Below are 13547 nucleotides of genomic sequence, written 5' to 3' on the forward strand. Positions count from 1 at the left end.
TATATATAATTTTGTATAAAAGTCTCGCATGTATCTTGAGTCAAAGTGAATTGGAAATGATTCTCAGTCCTCTCACTCTTGAATTCTTGATTTTGGACATTCCAGTGTAAAGTGTAATACAGTGCTATTTAAATACTACTTCTAAAATCCCATTTCCATTTCTCTACAGTGTTGCTATTTATTGCAACACAAACACAAGTGAAAAATATGTTGATAGTGTAACTAAAAGATAATTAGAAAACATTCTTATCTATAACATACACATTAAAAGTGATAATACTTGTTACTCTGATATAAATTAGACACCGTACATTCTATGTGACTGCTTTCCAAATACCTTAATTCTTTTCCACAACTTAGAGTGTAAAAATCAAAATTATTAATTTTTCATTGAAACATATTGTGAATGATCATAAACTAACCATCTGAAGTTTGCTTAAAAAGAATGAAGCAAATTTAGTAAGCATTTCCCAGGTTGGTTTTACAGAGAACTAATTATGACTTTACTGCTGAAAAGAAAATTTTGGTTTAAGCTCATACAAACCTAAGAATAAACTGAAGTACTCAAGTAATTGAATTAAAAATTACTGACAACTTACCATTGTATTACACCTATTAAAAATCTCTTTTACTACTAATTGAACACCACAGTAATATTATTTCTAAGCCATAAAATGAATGAAATTAAAATAATGGATTAGGGAATGTTATTTCAAACGGCAATGAATTACTTTTAATCTACTAGTATAGGAATGTGCTAAAAACAATTCTCAAAGCTGCAAAAACTCATGGTATTTATTAAACTGATGATACTGTAGACTGTGCAGTGTATCTCACAGGCATGTATCACTCACGTTTAAGTTTTTTAGTGGAGGATTTTGGTCCGTGAGTTACCATTTCTAGCTTTTACCTTAGTATCATTACCAAAAAGCACAGAAAATAAATGTAATGTTTATTTTAGATAGATAATAGTTTCCTCATCTCAAGGCAGACATATGTTTTCCCACAATTCACAGCATACCTCTACCGGTGAGATTCAGATGCTTCCATGGTGAGCACTAGCGTCTCTTCCCAGTACCTTGACCTCGCTCGGCAAAACTGTGAGATCTTAGTTTATTCCACAGAGCACCTTCATTAGATAGAGCTCATGTAGTAAGAAGCAGTGTGACTGGTGAAGAATATCGAATCTCACTTTGACTCAATCAATTCCAATTTCAGTTTAAAAATATCCCCAGGCAGCTTAAATTGGCATTCATTATTACTATTATTTTGACTCTTTTGCTAATCTTGAAGTCATGTTTAATAGTTTACCCTCACTGTCAGGTTCTTGAGATCAAACTTAATGACTTTTCTTCCTTATAGTTCAGCATAATCCTTAATCCTCCTCTACGACACATAATGGAAGACCTGAATACTCTTGAATAGGAAGGTTCACACAAAACCTTTCTGGTTCACGAAGGTGCATACCAATGTGTAAAACTGTTAAAACAAAGAAAGGCTGTTGCACACAGTGGGAGAACATGCCCTGGCGGGGAAACAGACAGTAAAGTATTTTAATGGTCAAGCATACTGTGGAAACCTAAGTGAACTAGACTCCAAAAATATTGTGAACATTTCAAGTAAAATGTTTACAGCAGGGGCTGGAGAGAAGAAGACTCAACAGTTAAGAGCACTGGCTGCTCTTGTAGAGGAGCCAGGTTTAGTTCCCAGCACCCACATGGCATCTCACAACTGTCTGTAACTCCAGCTCCAGAGGATCTTACCCCCCACTTCTGACTTCCACTGGCACCAGGCATACACATGGTGTACATACAGGTAAACACACATACCCATAAAAATGTTTACTTTCATTGAAATTAAAAAGCAAGCCCTGTGCCCTTCTTACTAAGTATATTTTGCAATTTCTCTTTTCAGTGTGTCTTCCACATCACTTCATTTTCTTTTAAATGGGATAGTACCTACGACTCTAATACAGAGTGCAAGTATTGTAAATTACACATTTATTTATTTATTTATTCATTTATTTATTTTGTGTGTGTGGAGTATGTGTTCAGAAGTCAAAGGGCAACTTGGGAGACTTGTCAGTTCTCTCTTTTCATCCTGTGGGTTCTGGGGATGCAATGTAGGCCCTTACTAGCTATTTTATTAGCTTCTTTCAAACTCATCTTCACAATCCTGCATACCTTTTCAAAACCATTTTCTTTCTTTTGTGGTAAGTGGGAGGAGGGTATATGTGTACATACTGTTCAAGTGTGTATGCGTGTGTGTGGAGGTATATACATAAGGTGCACATGCGTATAGAGTCCAGGGGTAGACATCGGGTGTCCTCCTCAAGCACTCTCTGCCTTATATTTTGAGACAGCATCTATCACTGATCTCACCTGGATCTCACTACTTTAGCAACATTGGCTAGCGAGCAAAAGCCAGGAGTCTTCTGTCTCCAGCTCCCCAGCACTGATTACAGGTCCGTGCCACCCACCATGCTAGGCTTTCTATTTGGCTTCTGGGGATCCAAACTCAGCTTCTCATGCTTGTGTAGGATGCATTTGGGGAACTAAGCCATCTCTGTAGCCGTGTTCTTCTCTGCTTCTTTACTGTGCTTAAATGTTAACAGAGACATGTAGCCTAATAAAGCACCTTGACTCTCCTTTACTGTAGACAGACCATCAGGAATGTCACTAAGCAAAACGTTCAAAGACAAAGTAGGTCTGTAGACCTATCTTAAATTGGTACTCTTGCTCTGGCAAGCAACTGGGCTCTGTGGATGCATGGGACTCAAACACTCCAATTTGCCTTGACAACGTGATTCTATTTCTAAGAATTTATCCACAAGAAATACCCATAAATGAACAGAGACTTCATTGTTGACAGCAGTAAAACAGTGACATTCTATCACGTACTAGGCAAGGAACTTACGGTGTGTTACAGGTAACATGCAGCTTTCTAAAATGATATCCAACAATTTTGACTGGTATGTAAAGGCACTTTATAAAAACATAAGTGTAGCTTGATTGCATGTATGTTAAGACTGTAACACATTACAGCAAGAATGATACTAGCAGAATGCTTATTCTGTGGGTGGTAAGATAACAGGCAATTTTACTGCTAACCTTTTGTGAATTTTTGATTATGATAAAAAAGCGTTATTTTATGACAACAAAATAATGAAAGCTATTATCTCAGAAAGATATCAAAATAATTCAACAGCTTAACAGTGATTCATAGGCAATCACTGGCTTATAGACCATTATTCTTATATTTTGAATATTTACAAGATACTCTGCCATAGCATGTATTATTTTATAATTAGTTAAATTGAGCATTTAGATGTTTTTTGTCAAATAATTTCTTAGTCCTTCTATTGTACCGCAACTTTTGGAAATTTCATATTTAAGTTTGCTTCCTGCTTCTAGTTTTGACTTATCACACTAAGATCATCTAGTACAAGCAAACTTAGCTCATCTTACAGAATTCCCTTGTTTATTGCTATCTTCTCCTTGGTTTCTATGCACAGAAATATTCATTTACCAATGACAATATTATGACAGTAACTAAATGATAGCATTCATCTAAAAGATTGTGCGCGTGCATGTGTGTGTGTGTGTTGTGTGCGTGTGCGTGTGTGTGTGTGTGTGTGCGTGTGTTGTGTGCACATGCGCTGAAAAGGAGACCAAACGACAACAATACAGAAAATGATTAAAATGGATAAGAAGGATACGAAACAAGTAAGAAGGGAAAAGAAATTTATTACAGTCAAGATCTGATATCATATTTTTTGTTTGCGAGACTAGTTATTCATGAGCTATGTTGTGCATAGAGTCTCAGTACTCCAAAGAGGAATAGAATCAGATAGGTAGATCACTGAGGTTAACATCATGGGGTTTGTTCTTCAGGTTTATCTTTGAATCAAGAGTTTCCAGACATGAAGGATAATGCAGAAAGGAAAACACCTTCAACAATAGCCTGTGGATGATTTTACATCAATGAATATAAAATGTCATGCACTTCTATTCCCAGATGCAGAAGTAACATGCACTATAACTCCTAGGGTCTTGAAATAAAAACATCTTCCTAGTTTTATCCTGTAAGTGCCAAACAATCTGGAAAGATGACTGTTATTTGGGAGAATTTTCAATTTGAGGATTAGCCTATGCTTAAGATTCACAATTAGCCTAGGATAACTTATATTTCAAAAACACCAATGGTATTTTCTAAGTAAACCTATGAGGACATAATACGGCCTCCATTCACAAATATGATACCTGGTTCAACATGCTCATCACTTCTCTCTCCCCTGCTGCTGCCCTGACAGGAAACACATCACTCTGGATGTGGTTTTTACTTCTTTCCTTTTCCAACACTTCCTCGATGATGCATTTCTTGTTCGTTTACATTGTATTAATTTCTTGAAAGTTGCCTAACTTCAAGCCTTTTCTCATCAGTAGTAATAAGCTAAAAGGATGGCTAGACTCCCGATGTACCTTCTCTATCCTCTACTTACTGCTTCATGAGCTTTTTAAAAGATTGCTACATTAACATATCCAATGACTGAAAGTTCCTCTCCCTAAAAAGAAAACCCAGTGCCTTTCAGAATTTGCACCAATAACTTTATGGGAAATGAATATCAAGTAGTACACCACATTTAACTTAGAATAGCTTTAGAATTAAATTTATTTTAAAATACAAATGTAACACTGAGGAGCAAACCCATCACACACTGTGTCCTTTCAGTTCTGTGGTTTATTAACTGTTTGACTTTCTTGGCAATTTATACAGCCTCGCTAAAGGAGGGGTACTGACATTTTGCTTTGTTGTATAAATTGAAAAATTATAATACTTACCTTAGCAAGCATAGGAGGATTGACTAGATACAAGGCAATCAGGGAAACCCTGAGGAGCTTTTTAGGCATCATAAGGCAGAAACTCTTATTATACTACTCATATTTTTCTGAGTGGGCAAAATTGATAGACTCACCAGAATTCATACTTAAATATTTGTATTATATTTTATTCATTTATTTACTTTGTGTGTTCACGTATGTGTGTTTGTGCACATGTGGCTATAGAGGACAACTCTCAGGAGTCAGTTCCCTCCCTCCACCGTGTAGGTCCTGGGGATCAAACTCAGGTTGTCACACTCAAAGGCAAGTGCCTTGACCCACTGAACCATGTCACCAGCCCAAGGCACACCAATAAATATTGAACCAAAATTCTTATTAGGGTTCATCTTAATTGTGATCGATTCAATTTGTACCATAATACTCAAATAATGATTTAATTTATGAGTATCCAAATGAGACAATCAGGTGTTTATGAAAGTAATATTACCTTCAGAAACAGAAAAATAATTGCTGTTTCTTGGACTGAAAAATTTTTAAAATATAATATAATGCTATACATGAAGTAACCTATCAAAACCTATACGCAAATAGTGCATTTCCATTAATGCACGATCCAGAACGACCAGTGTGATTTAGGTCATAAAGAACGTGAAGAAATGCTGTTTTCCACTTTCCTGTTTTGAAGGTCAGAGGGAGGACAGGAAAGCAGAGATCGGAAAGCTGAGGGTTGTGATCCCCGAGGTTCACTGTGAGATCTGGAATGGGCTGAATTTGGAAGATATCAAGTTGTGGGATAAAAGGAATTTCTTTCACTAGACCCCAATATGTATGAACAGTTGATGTGAACATTACATCATATTACTGTAACGTCCATGTCTACTGACACTCTCATCTTCAAGTGTTCCCTAAAATTACCAAAACACAAATGCTAACTGTCAGTGTTACAGGTGAATCTAGAAGCACCAGGAAAGCCTAACTCTGCTGCCCACAGAGAGCATCTCTGCATGTTGGGACCCAAACAGAAGCAATTCTGCTTCCTCGGGAACAATTATACACTTAGGGTAAGACTATATGTAGAGTGCACACACACAAGGTTCTTTCTAACTGTCCTAACCTTCACAACACACATTATGCAGTTAACATACATATAGTGCTTGTATGTTCCCTATGCCTGCACCTGCTCGCAATTGTTTCTCTTTTGTGTTCCTGTGTTAGGTACATATGTTTGTGTAGTGTACCTTTGTGCATGTGTGTGTTTAGGTCAGAGGTCAATGTTCATTACCATTCCTTAGGATACTATCCACCTTGTTTTTCTGTTTGGTTTTGTTTCATTGCTTGTTTTTGAGACAGAGTCTTTCGTTGGCCTAGAATTTTCCAGTTTTGCTAGGCTGGCTGGAAACAAGCCTCAGGGATCATTCTGTCTCTGCCTCCCAGTGCTTGGATTACAAGTATGCACTACCACACCTGGCTTTCTTACATGGATTCTGGAGATCAAATTCAGACACTCTTGCTTGCACAGCTAGCATTCTATTGGCTGAGCTGCCATCCCAAACTTTTGGCAGTTTTAAAGACTATCAAATACAAATTAGGGTTTCATAAGTGGACCAATGGCAGCAAGAGCACAGGGCTTGATTTTCCTCTTGCTTTTCATCATAACCTGACAAGGCTCATTCTATTATGCTAATTCTTTCCCTAACCTTGGAAAGGTTAAGCACCCAGAGGCATGAGCTCCTGGCCTTTGCATTTAATCGCTTATGAATTGACAAGGAAAGATGAAGACTTGAGTTTCATTTTTCTAGCCTACAAAATGGACTAGCTTTGCTACCTACAATACTTTGAGCTAAGTGAATAAACAAGCAAATAAGTAAATATAACCTTCAGATGCATCATTATGATATATAAAAGTGTCCTAAAATAATCATTATATATTCTCTTTATAGGAAGTATATGATTGTTTTGTTTCCAGAATTGTAAACTATAGCACCAAAAGTACAACAAGCTTTTCTTTCTTCCTCACTACTACTTCTGAGATTTCCCTCTCTCCTGCACAGAGCCTTAGACTCTCTGAGGAAAAACAAAGAATCACACAGAGAGAATAGAACATGTTGAAGGAAATGACATAGAGTTTGTCTGTTTTACTTAGCTTTCAATTGCTGTGATAAAACACAGACCAAAAGCAACTTGGGGAGGAAAGAGTTTATTTCGCCTGATAGCTTACAGTCCATTATGGAGAGAAGCCAGGCAGGAAGAACTCAGGGCAGGAACCTGGAGGCAGGAACTGAAGCACAGACCATGGAGGAACGCTGCTCACTGCCTTGCTTCCCTGGCAGGTGCTCAGTCTGCCTTCTTATATAACTCAGGACCACCTGGCCAGAAGTGGAACCCCCACAGTAGGCAGAGCCTGTCCACATCACTCCATAATCAAGAAAAAGCCTCAAAGACATGGCCACAGGACAATCTGGTGAAGGGAATTCCTCAGTTGAGGTTCCCTTTTCCCAGGTATGTGAGATTGACCAAGGTCAAGAAACAGCTCTCCATTTGCGCATAAGTGATGATTCAAAAACTAAGTGTCTTCACGAAGAAAAGATACATGCTTAAAGTAATGAATATGTTAATGACCACCATTTCATCATTAAACATAGATATATGTATCCAAGCAACATGAAAAGGGAAGGGCTATGTGTTTAGCCAGTAAGCCTCATGATTTTCCTGAATGCAATGAAATTCTTAGCTGTCTGATCTCTGGTTTCTAGTCAGATGATTGACAGTGCCATCCCTATAAAAAATTCACAGTAGCTTCATCATGTTTAGAAATGACAGGATGCCAGTCAGCCACTCCTAGATTTCTAAAAAGTGCTAAGATAAATAGATACTGGGTCTTCTGCCACCAGCATACTGTTTTCCAGTGTCTTTACAGTGCCCCCCGCCCTCTGGCTCTTGACCAAGGAGAAGAAACAACAGACATGGAGGAAACCCATGCTTGTTCTTTGTTTGTTTTGTTTTGCTTCACTATAAACCCAGTCACCTGCAGGACATGAAATGCCCCCATGGTGGATACCAAGGATCCCCAGTGTAAGCCTCGGTGCTCCAGGCCACTCAGCAGACCATGTGGTCCTTTATATGGGGACTGCTGGGGGCTGCTGTCTCTCTGTTCTGGATCTGTGCTCTGAAAAGGTGGATGGCCCAGTATCCTGTGGCCAGGACAGTAAGAAGCCCTCAGTGCAGGGATTCTTAACAAAGCCTCTGCATCTCCGTTGCCTCAACTCTAGAGAAGCTTTCTCTAGTGCTATAATAGATTTCATTGTTCTTGATTTACTGACTAGACAGCTTACTTAACAGTGTTTTCTGGAACAAACAAATGCCACACATCCCTCCAGACAAGTTCCGAGGACCACACTCCTCAGAAATCATGAAGTTGAATCCTAAGCACTTAGCTCCTATTTTGTATGTTTTGTTTTGTTTTGAGATATGATCTTACTTTGTAGCCCAGGCTGGCTTTTAGCCAAGCTGGTCTAAAACTTACTAGGTAGCCTAGGTTTGCCTCAAACTCATGACAATGCTCTTCATTATTAAGAGGAGCCTTTGGGCCACTTTTCCTGGCTTGCAGCTTATGGAGGCTGAAAGCACCCTCTTCAAGGTGTTTGCTAGTTCTGTGCTTTGCTCCATTCTCTTAAGGGTAGGGGATTTGAGGAAAGGAGAGTGGGTGGTTCTGAAAGATGAAATAAAAATTGATGAAGAGATGACAACCTTTTAACATGAAAATTATCTGGGACGAGTTAACCATTGCTTTGCCTTGTGTAAAGCTATCAGGTATGCATGGTCAATGATCTCATTGCTTTGGAAAATGCCAGTGTAAATGGATGGTTTCTACTCTGCATATGTTATACCCCAAGTGAGCATCCTTTCCCTGGAATGAAAAAGGGAGAGGGAGGTGAAAAAATACCCAGGAGAAAAGAGCATTTTGCTCTGAACATAGAAAAATAAGTGAAAGAGAGAAAAAATTAAGATCAGAACAAGTGACAACAAGAACAGAGCTTCTAATATATAAACCACATGTTTGTACCATATGAAACATCTCAACAGCATCACTCTCGTATTTTTGCTAAATGTCAAAAATGTAACATTAGCCTGCTTTGGAAGCTCATGCCTATAATCCCAGGTCCTTGGGAAGCCAAGGGTGGAGGATCACAAATTCAAGGCCAGAGTGGGTTGTATAGTGAGTGAGTCCTTATCTTGAGATAAACATAGTAAATTTGAAAAAGAAAAAAGAAATAGACTGAGGCTGGGGATGTTATCTCAACTTGCTACTAAACATGAGGCTCTGGTTTCCATTCCCAATACCGCAAAAGAAAAAACAGCAGCATTATAGAGAACACGTACATTATATTGAAACACGTTTCTGTCAACACACAGAGGAAAAGGTAAAGGGAATAACTGAATGTGAAAGCCCAAACAATGACAACGACCACAAACACCTAGGGTCTCCTCTCAAAGGCTCATCCTTGATTAGTTCTGAGAGCTGGCAAACCTTCAACACTGCAGGGCAAGATGATTTCATTATCTCCCTAATGTGTACCAGACCAACCTGATTAACAGTACCATCTTGGGTTGTCTCCCACAAGAACCAATTTTACTCCCTGCTTTCCTAGATACCCTAACTTCAGTCCTATTCTTCTGTGATGGAGACTCTTGGTGAGACCTTATTATCCCTGGAAGTCCTCCCTTCTTGAACACATTCTACTTGTTAACACCATGTGTCCCTGAAGCATCATAGTGTACCTATTCTAAAGTTTTGAGGTTTATCTACTTGAAGTTCATTTTTAAGTAACATTCCCATGGACCTCACAAGACCACCATCTTCCAATGACCCTCCAGGAATCAAATAATTATTGTAAAGTTCTCAGCTTTGAGGTCAAAGAATCAAGTTAAGCATCCTGATATCAGTTGTTACAGAAAAACCTAGGGTGATTCCCTGTCTAACCCTCAGTAGATTTCCTATTCAATAACAGCACTAGAGTGACTTTATAAAAACTTCTTGTTAGATTGCTCTAAGAATCTGTGGTCACCACCTCTGCAAAAAGCCCAGTTCTGAGTAACTGTTCAATACATTGTTATAAATTTGTGTAGAACCAATAACCCAATGTTCAATGAATCCCCTCCTCACTCTATTTGAGCACTAGTTTTCCTCAAAGTCCCCTAAATGCCTACATAAGCCATGAAATGTGTGTTCAGTAGACAGACTTCATAAAATCTCTTTTGGTGTTTCCTGCTAGAAACATGAAATAGTGAATATTGTGCCCTCAAACATGCATAGCTGTCTACTATTGATCCACAAAGAGAAGCGTTTTGTAGGGTTTTAAAATTTTTGTTTTATTTTATGTGTATGAATGTTTTGCCTACATGTATTTAAGTACATCATATGCATGCAATGCCACCAGAGGCCAGAAGAGGGTATTGGATCCTCTGGAACTGGAGTTAAGGTCAGTTGTTAGCTGCCATGTAGGTACTGAGAACTGAATTTGGGTCTTCTTCAAGAGCAGTCAGTGCTGTTAACTGCTGAGTGATTCCTTCAGCCCCCAAGTTTTACAGGTTTTAAGAGGACAGACTCTGAAGTTTTGGGGTTTTTTCCCAGGCTCTATGAGCAAAGTTTAAGATCTATGATGACAGAAATCCTGCCTCGACATCTTTGTGTCCCCACAAAGACTTCACTCCAGATGCTGAAATGGGTTGGTTGGTAAGCTGTAGCTGTTGGAAGTGCTTCTGCCATCTGCAGTTTTGTTAGTGGCTTCAGGACATCAAGGACAGGACCTGACCTCTCTGCTATCAAGTCACTTTTCCCTCAGGCACCCCAAGACTATCAATACTAGACTTCTAGTAACTTGATTTGAACTGTCTCCATCTTGTCTTCTAGTGTCCCACAGAGCTGATGCTCTCGTATGTGCACATAGTGAGAAGCCACAGGTGCCGATGGCAGTAATGCTATAAGAATCCTACTCTAACATTATTGATAAGGATGAGTCTTCAATTGAGCAAAAAACAATGAAATGCAGCAAATCAAGGCTTATGTTTAATGGATGTATTCTCTTATACTAGCAATAATAAACCAGAAAAATATAGCAGGCACTATCAAATTATAGAAAGATTCTCTTGTTTACATATATGGACAAGTTAATCTTCAAAACATTTTGACAAAGATAACAGTTCTTTAATTACCATTTCTTATCAGATAATAAAGGATTTAAAGAGTTGGAATCCTCATCAAAATCTTTACTTTTTGGTCTAAGAGAGTTAGATTAATCAATTTTCACAGTGGTTTAGATCCTAGTCATGCTAATTAGTGCTTCTCTGTCAGTCCCAAATGGAAATTTTGTTTGAAGGATTAAATGTAATAATACATGTGAATCAAGAGATGAGGAACATCTTCTAGTTACCATGGATGACTAGAAGGTGGCACAGTGTAAGAGATGGTTCCTGTTAACTCACTCAGAAGAGTGTCCTGAGACATAGTCTTCCCACCTAGAAGAGCCAGTGGAGATAACTGAGGATGTGACAGAGACTGCTGGACGGAGGTCATTCTGTCCACACGCAGCCCTCGCTGATTGTTCCATTGTGACCTGAGTATTTTGAACTTCACTCAAAGCTATTTTCTCTCTGTGAAAGCCTCAAGTTTCTGAAGCCGCACTTTAGAAGGGCTCAAACTGTTCCTCATCTAGAAAAACATGACACATGGAAACAAATACCCTGACATAGCTGATACAGTTACAGTAATTTATGCATTGAAGTTCCTGGAGCACCTTATATTCCAATGATATGGAATATATTTCAACGAAGAAAACCAAATAACACACACAGATATGTGTGTGCATATATGTATATATAACATATAAAATATATTTTTCTCCCTCAACTTTTTAGTCCATTTTCACATGTGCAATCCAACCACTTCACATTTTGTGCCTTTTCCTAATATGGCATTTAAAATATACATTTTTATGTGTTTGCATTGGAGCAACACAAATTTATACATATGGAAAAGCTATTCCCAGTCATACCAGTCACAGGTAACCACAAGAGAAATTTCCATCCCAGCTCTCCCCTTTACATGAGCAAATATATTTCTACCCAACAGTATGTCTAAATTAATGAAGTTCCCATTAACCATCAAATGCTCTGGTGATACAACTCTTAAAGTTCTCAGAGAGCCTAAATTCACCCAAATTAAACACTCTCCAAAAATAAACCTCAAACAGACTATTCTAAAGAGAATGCTCCATTTCCAACTTCAACTCCTAAGACCATGGCAGGAGACATTTAAAACAAAATACTTAACGCTCCACAAAACAACTGCTCTCACTGTGAAAACTGCTAACCTAAATCCAGGTCTTGAAAAATACAATGCATTATTATTTGAAGGAAACTTTCATTCATCCTTTTTCCCATTTGTTTCGCTTCCAAAGTATCAATTAACTCTTAACCTCTAACACCATCGCTCTTGCCTCCTAAGAGTCGCTGAAATAACAGAGGATCACCAATGTGGTTGGCATGCATCAGGAGGACTTCACAGCCTTGGGTGTGGTTTGTGGCGCTCACTCTTCAGGAAATGCGTAGAAAGCCCACAGTTTGCAGTCTACTCTCTTTAGGTCTTGGGCATATTATAGAAAGATGGTAGAAGGGTCTAAGGAAGAGCTGGTGCGGGCACTCCTATAGTCATAGTCAGCACCCTTTAAGGTCTGCTCACACTCACTGGGAACTCTCCTGAAGATGTAAAAATGTAGAGTCTGTTTAACAAATGACCATTAGGAAATAAAACTGGGTGCAAGAGAGGGGGCTCAGCTGTTAAGAGCAATGGCTGCTCCTGTGGAGGACCCAACTTCAGTTCCCAGCACCCACATGGTGCCCAACAACCCTCTATAATTCTAGTTCCAGTTGATCAGATGCCCTCTTCTGGACCCTGAGAGGTGCTGCACATATGTAGTACACATACATACATGCACACACACACATAAAACTAAAAAAAATATTTTTTTACAGCTGGTGATTCTCTGGAAGTAAGGAGTTTTAATAGTATGATTTCTACCAGTGGGACACTTAAAATGTCTTAAAGACATTATATTCTGCTCTCTTTTTTGAGAACTGGCAGGAAATACAAGGATTCAGAGAAGAACTAACAAGTTTCTGAGATCATGGGACTGTTCTAGACATACTTTTGCAATGTAAGCAGTTGACATGTGCCTAGCCTGGTGGATAATCTGACTTTTAAAGTTCAAATTGTACTAAAATTTAGCTCACTTAAAATTTAAAGTAAATAGTCACACGAAGTGACCCCAGTTGCAGAAAACAACATACATCTATCCAAAGTCTTTATACAGACTTAATATTTTTACAAACTAGTCTAAGAGCAAGGACTCATATTCAGGACTACATTATTGTAAAATCAGTATAATCTATAAATAAATTCAGTCTCCAGTTATAACTCAATCAAGCTTAATCTATTCAGTCTACTCGTGTGTCCATATTTCTATGGCCTTAGAGTCAAATAGAAAGAAAAAAATTAAAAGGAAAAAGTCAGTTACTTCTCTATTTTGTTCTCAGCATGTCTCTGTTTTATGGCACCTGCAAGTCACTAGGAAAAATAGAATGGAGACTGAAAAACACAAATAACAACACACACACACACACACACACACACACACACACACACACACA

General features: G+C 38.4%; 1 protein-coding gene across 23 annotated transcripts in view; it reads right to left on the minus strand.

The window, feature by feature from the left end:
* Positions 1-13547, minus strand: part of Arpp21 (cAMP regulated phosphoprotein 21) — a 186376-nt gene that overhangs the window by 108021 nt on the left and 64808 nt on the right. The window contains exon 10 of one of the 23 annotated variants that reach the window (XM_008848214.2): positions 3831-3963. The exons of the other annotated variants lie outside the window; for them this stretch is intronic. Within the exon in view, the coding sequence (XP_008846436.1) occupies positions 3846-3963 (118 nt within the window). The 3' untranslated portion in view covers positions 3831-3845. Of the gene's footprint in view, positions 1-3830; positions 3964-13547 lie in introns of those variants that run through there. 23 annotated transcript variants of the gene reach the window in all.

The sequence above is a fragment of the Nannospalax galili genome, unplaced genomic scaffold, assembly GCF_000622305.1.
Source record: "Nannospalax galili isolate Female #2095 unplaced genomic scaffold, S.galili_v1.0 scaffold603, whole genome shotgun sequence".
Taxonomy (NCBI): domain Eukaryota; kingdom Metazoa; phylum Chordata; class Mammalia; order Rodentia; family Spalacidae; genus Nannospalax; species Nannospalax galili.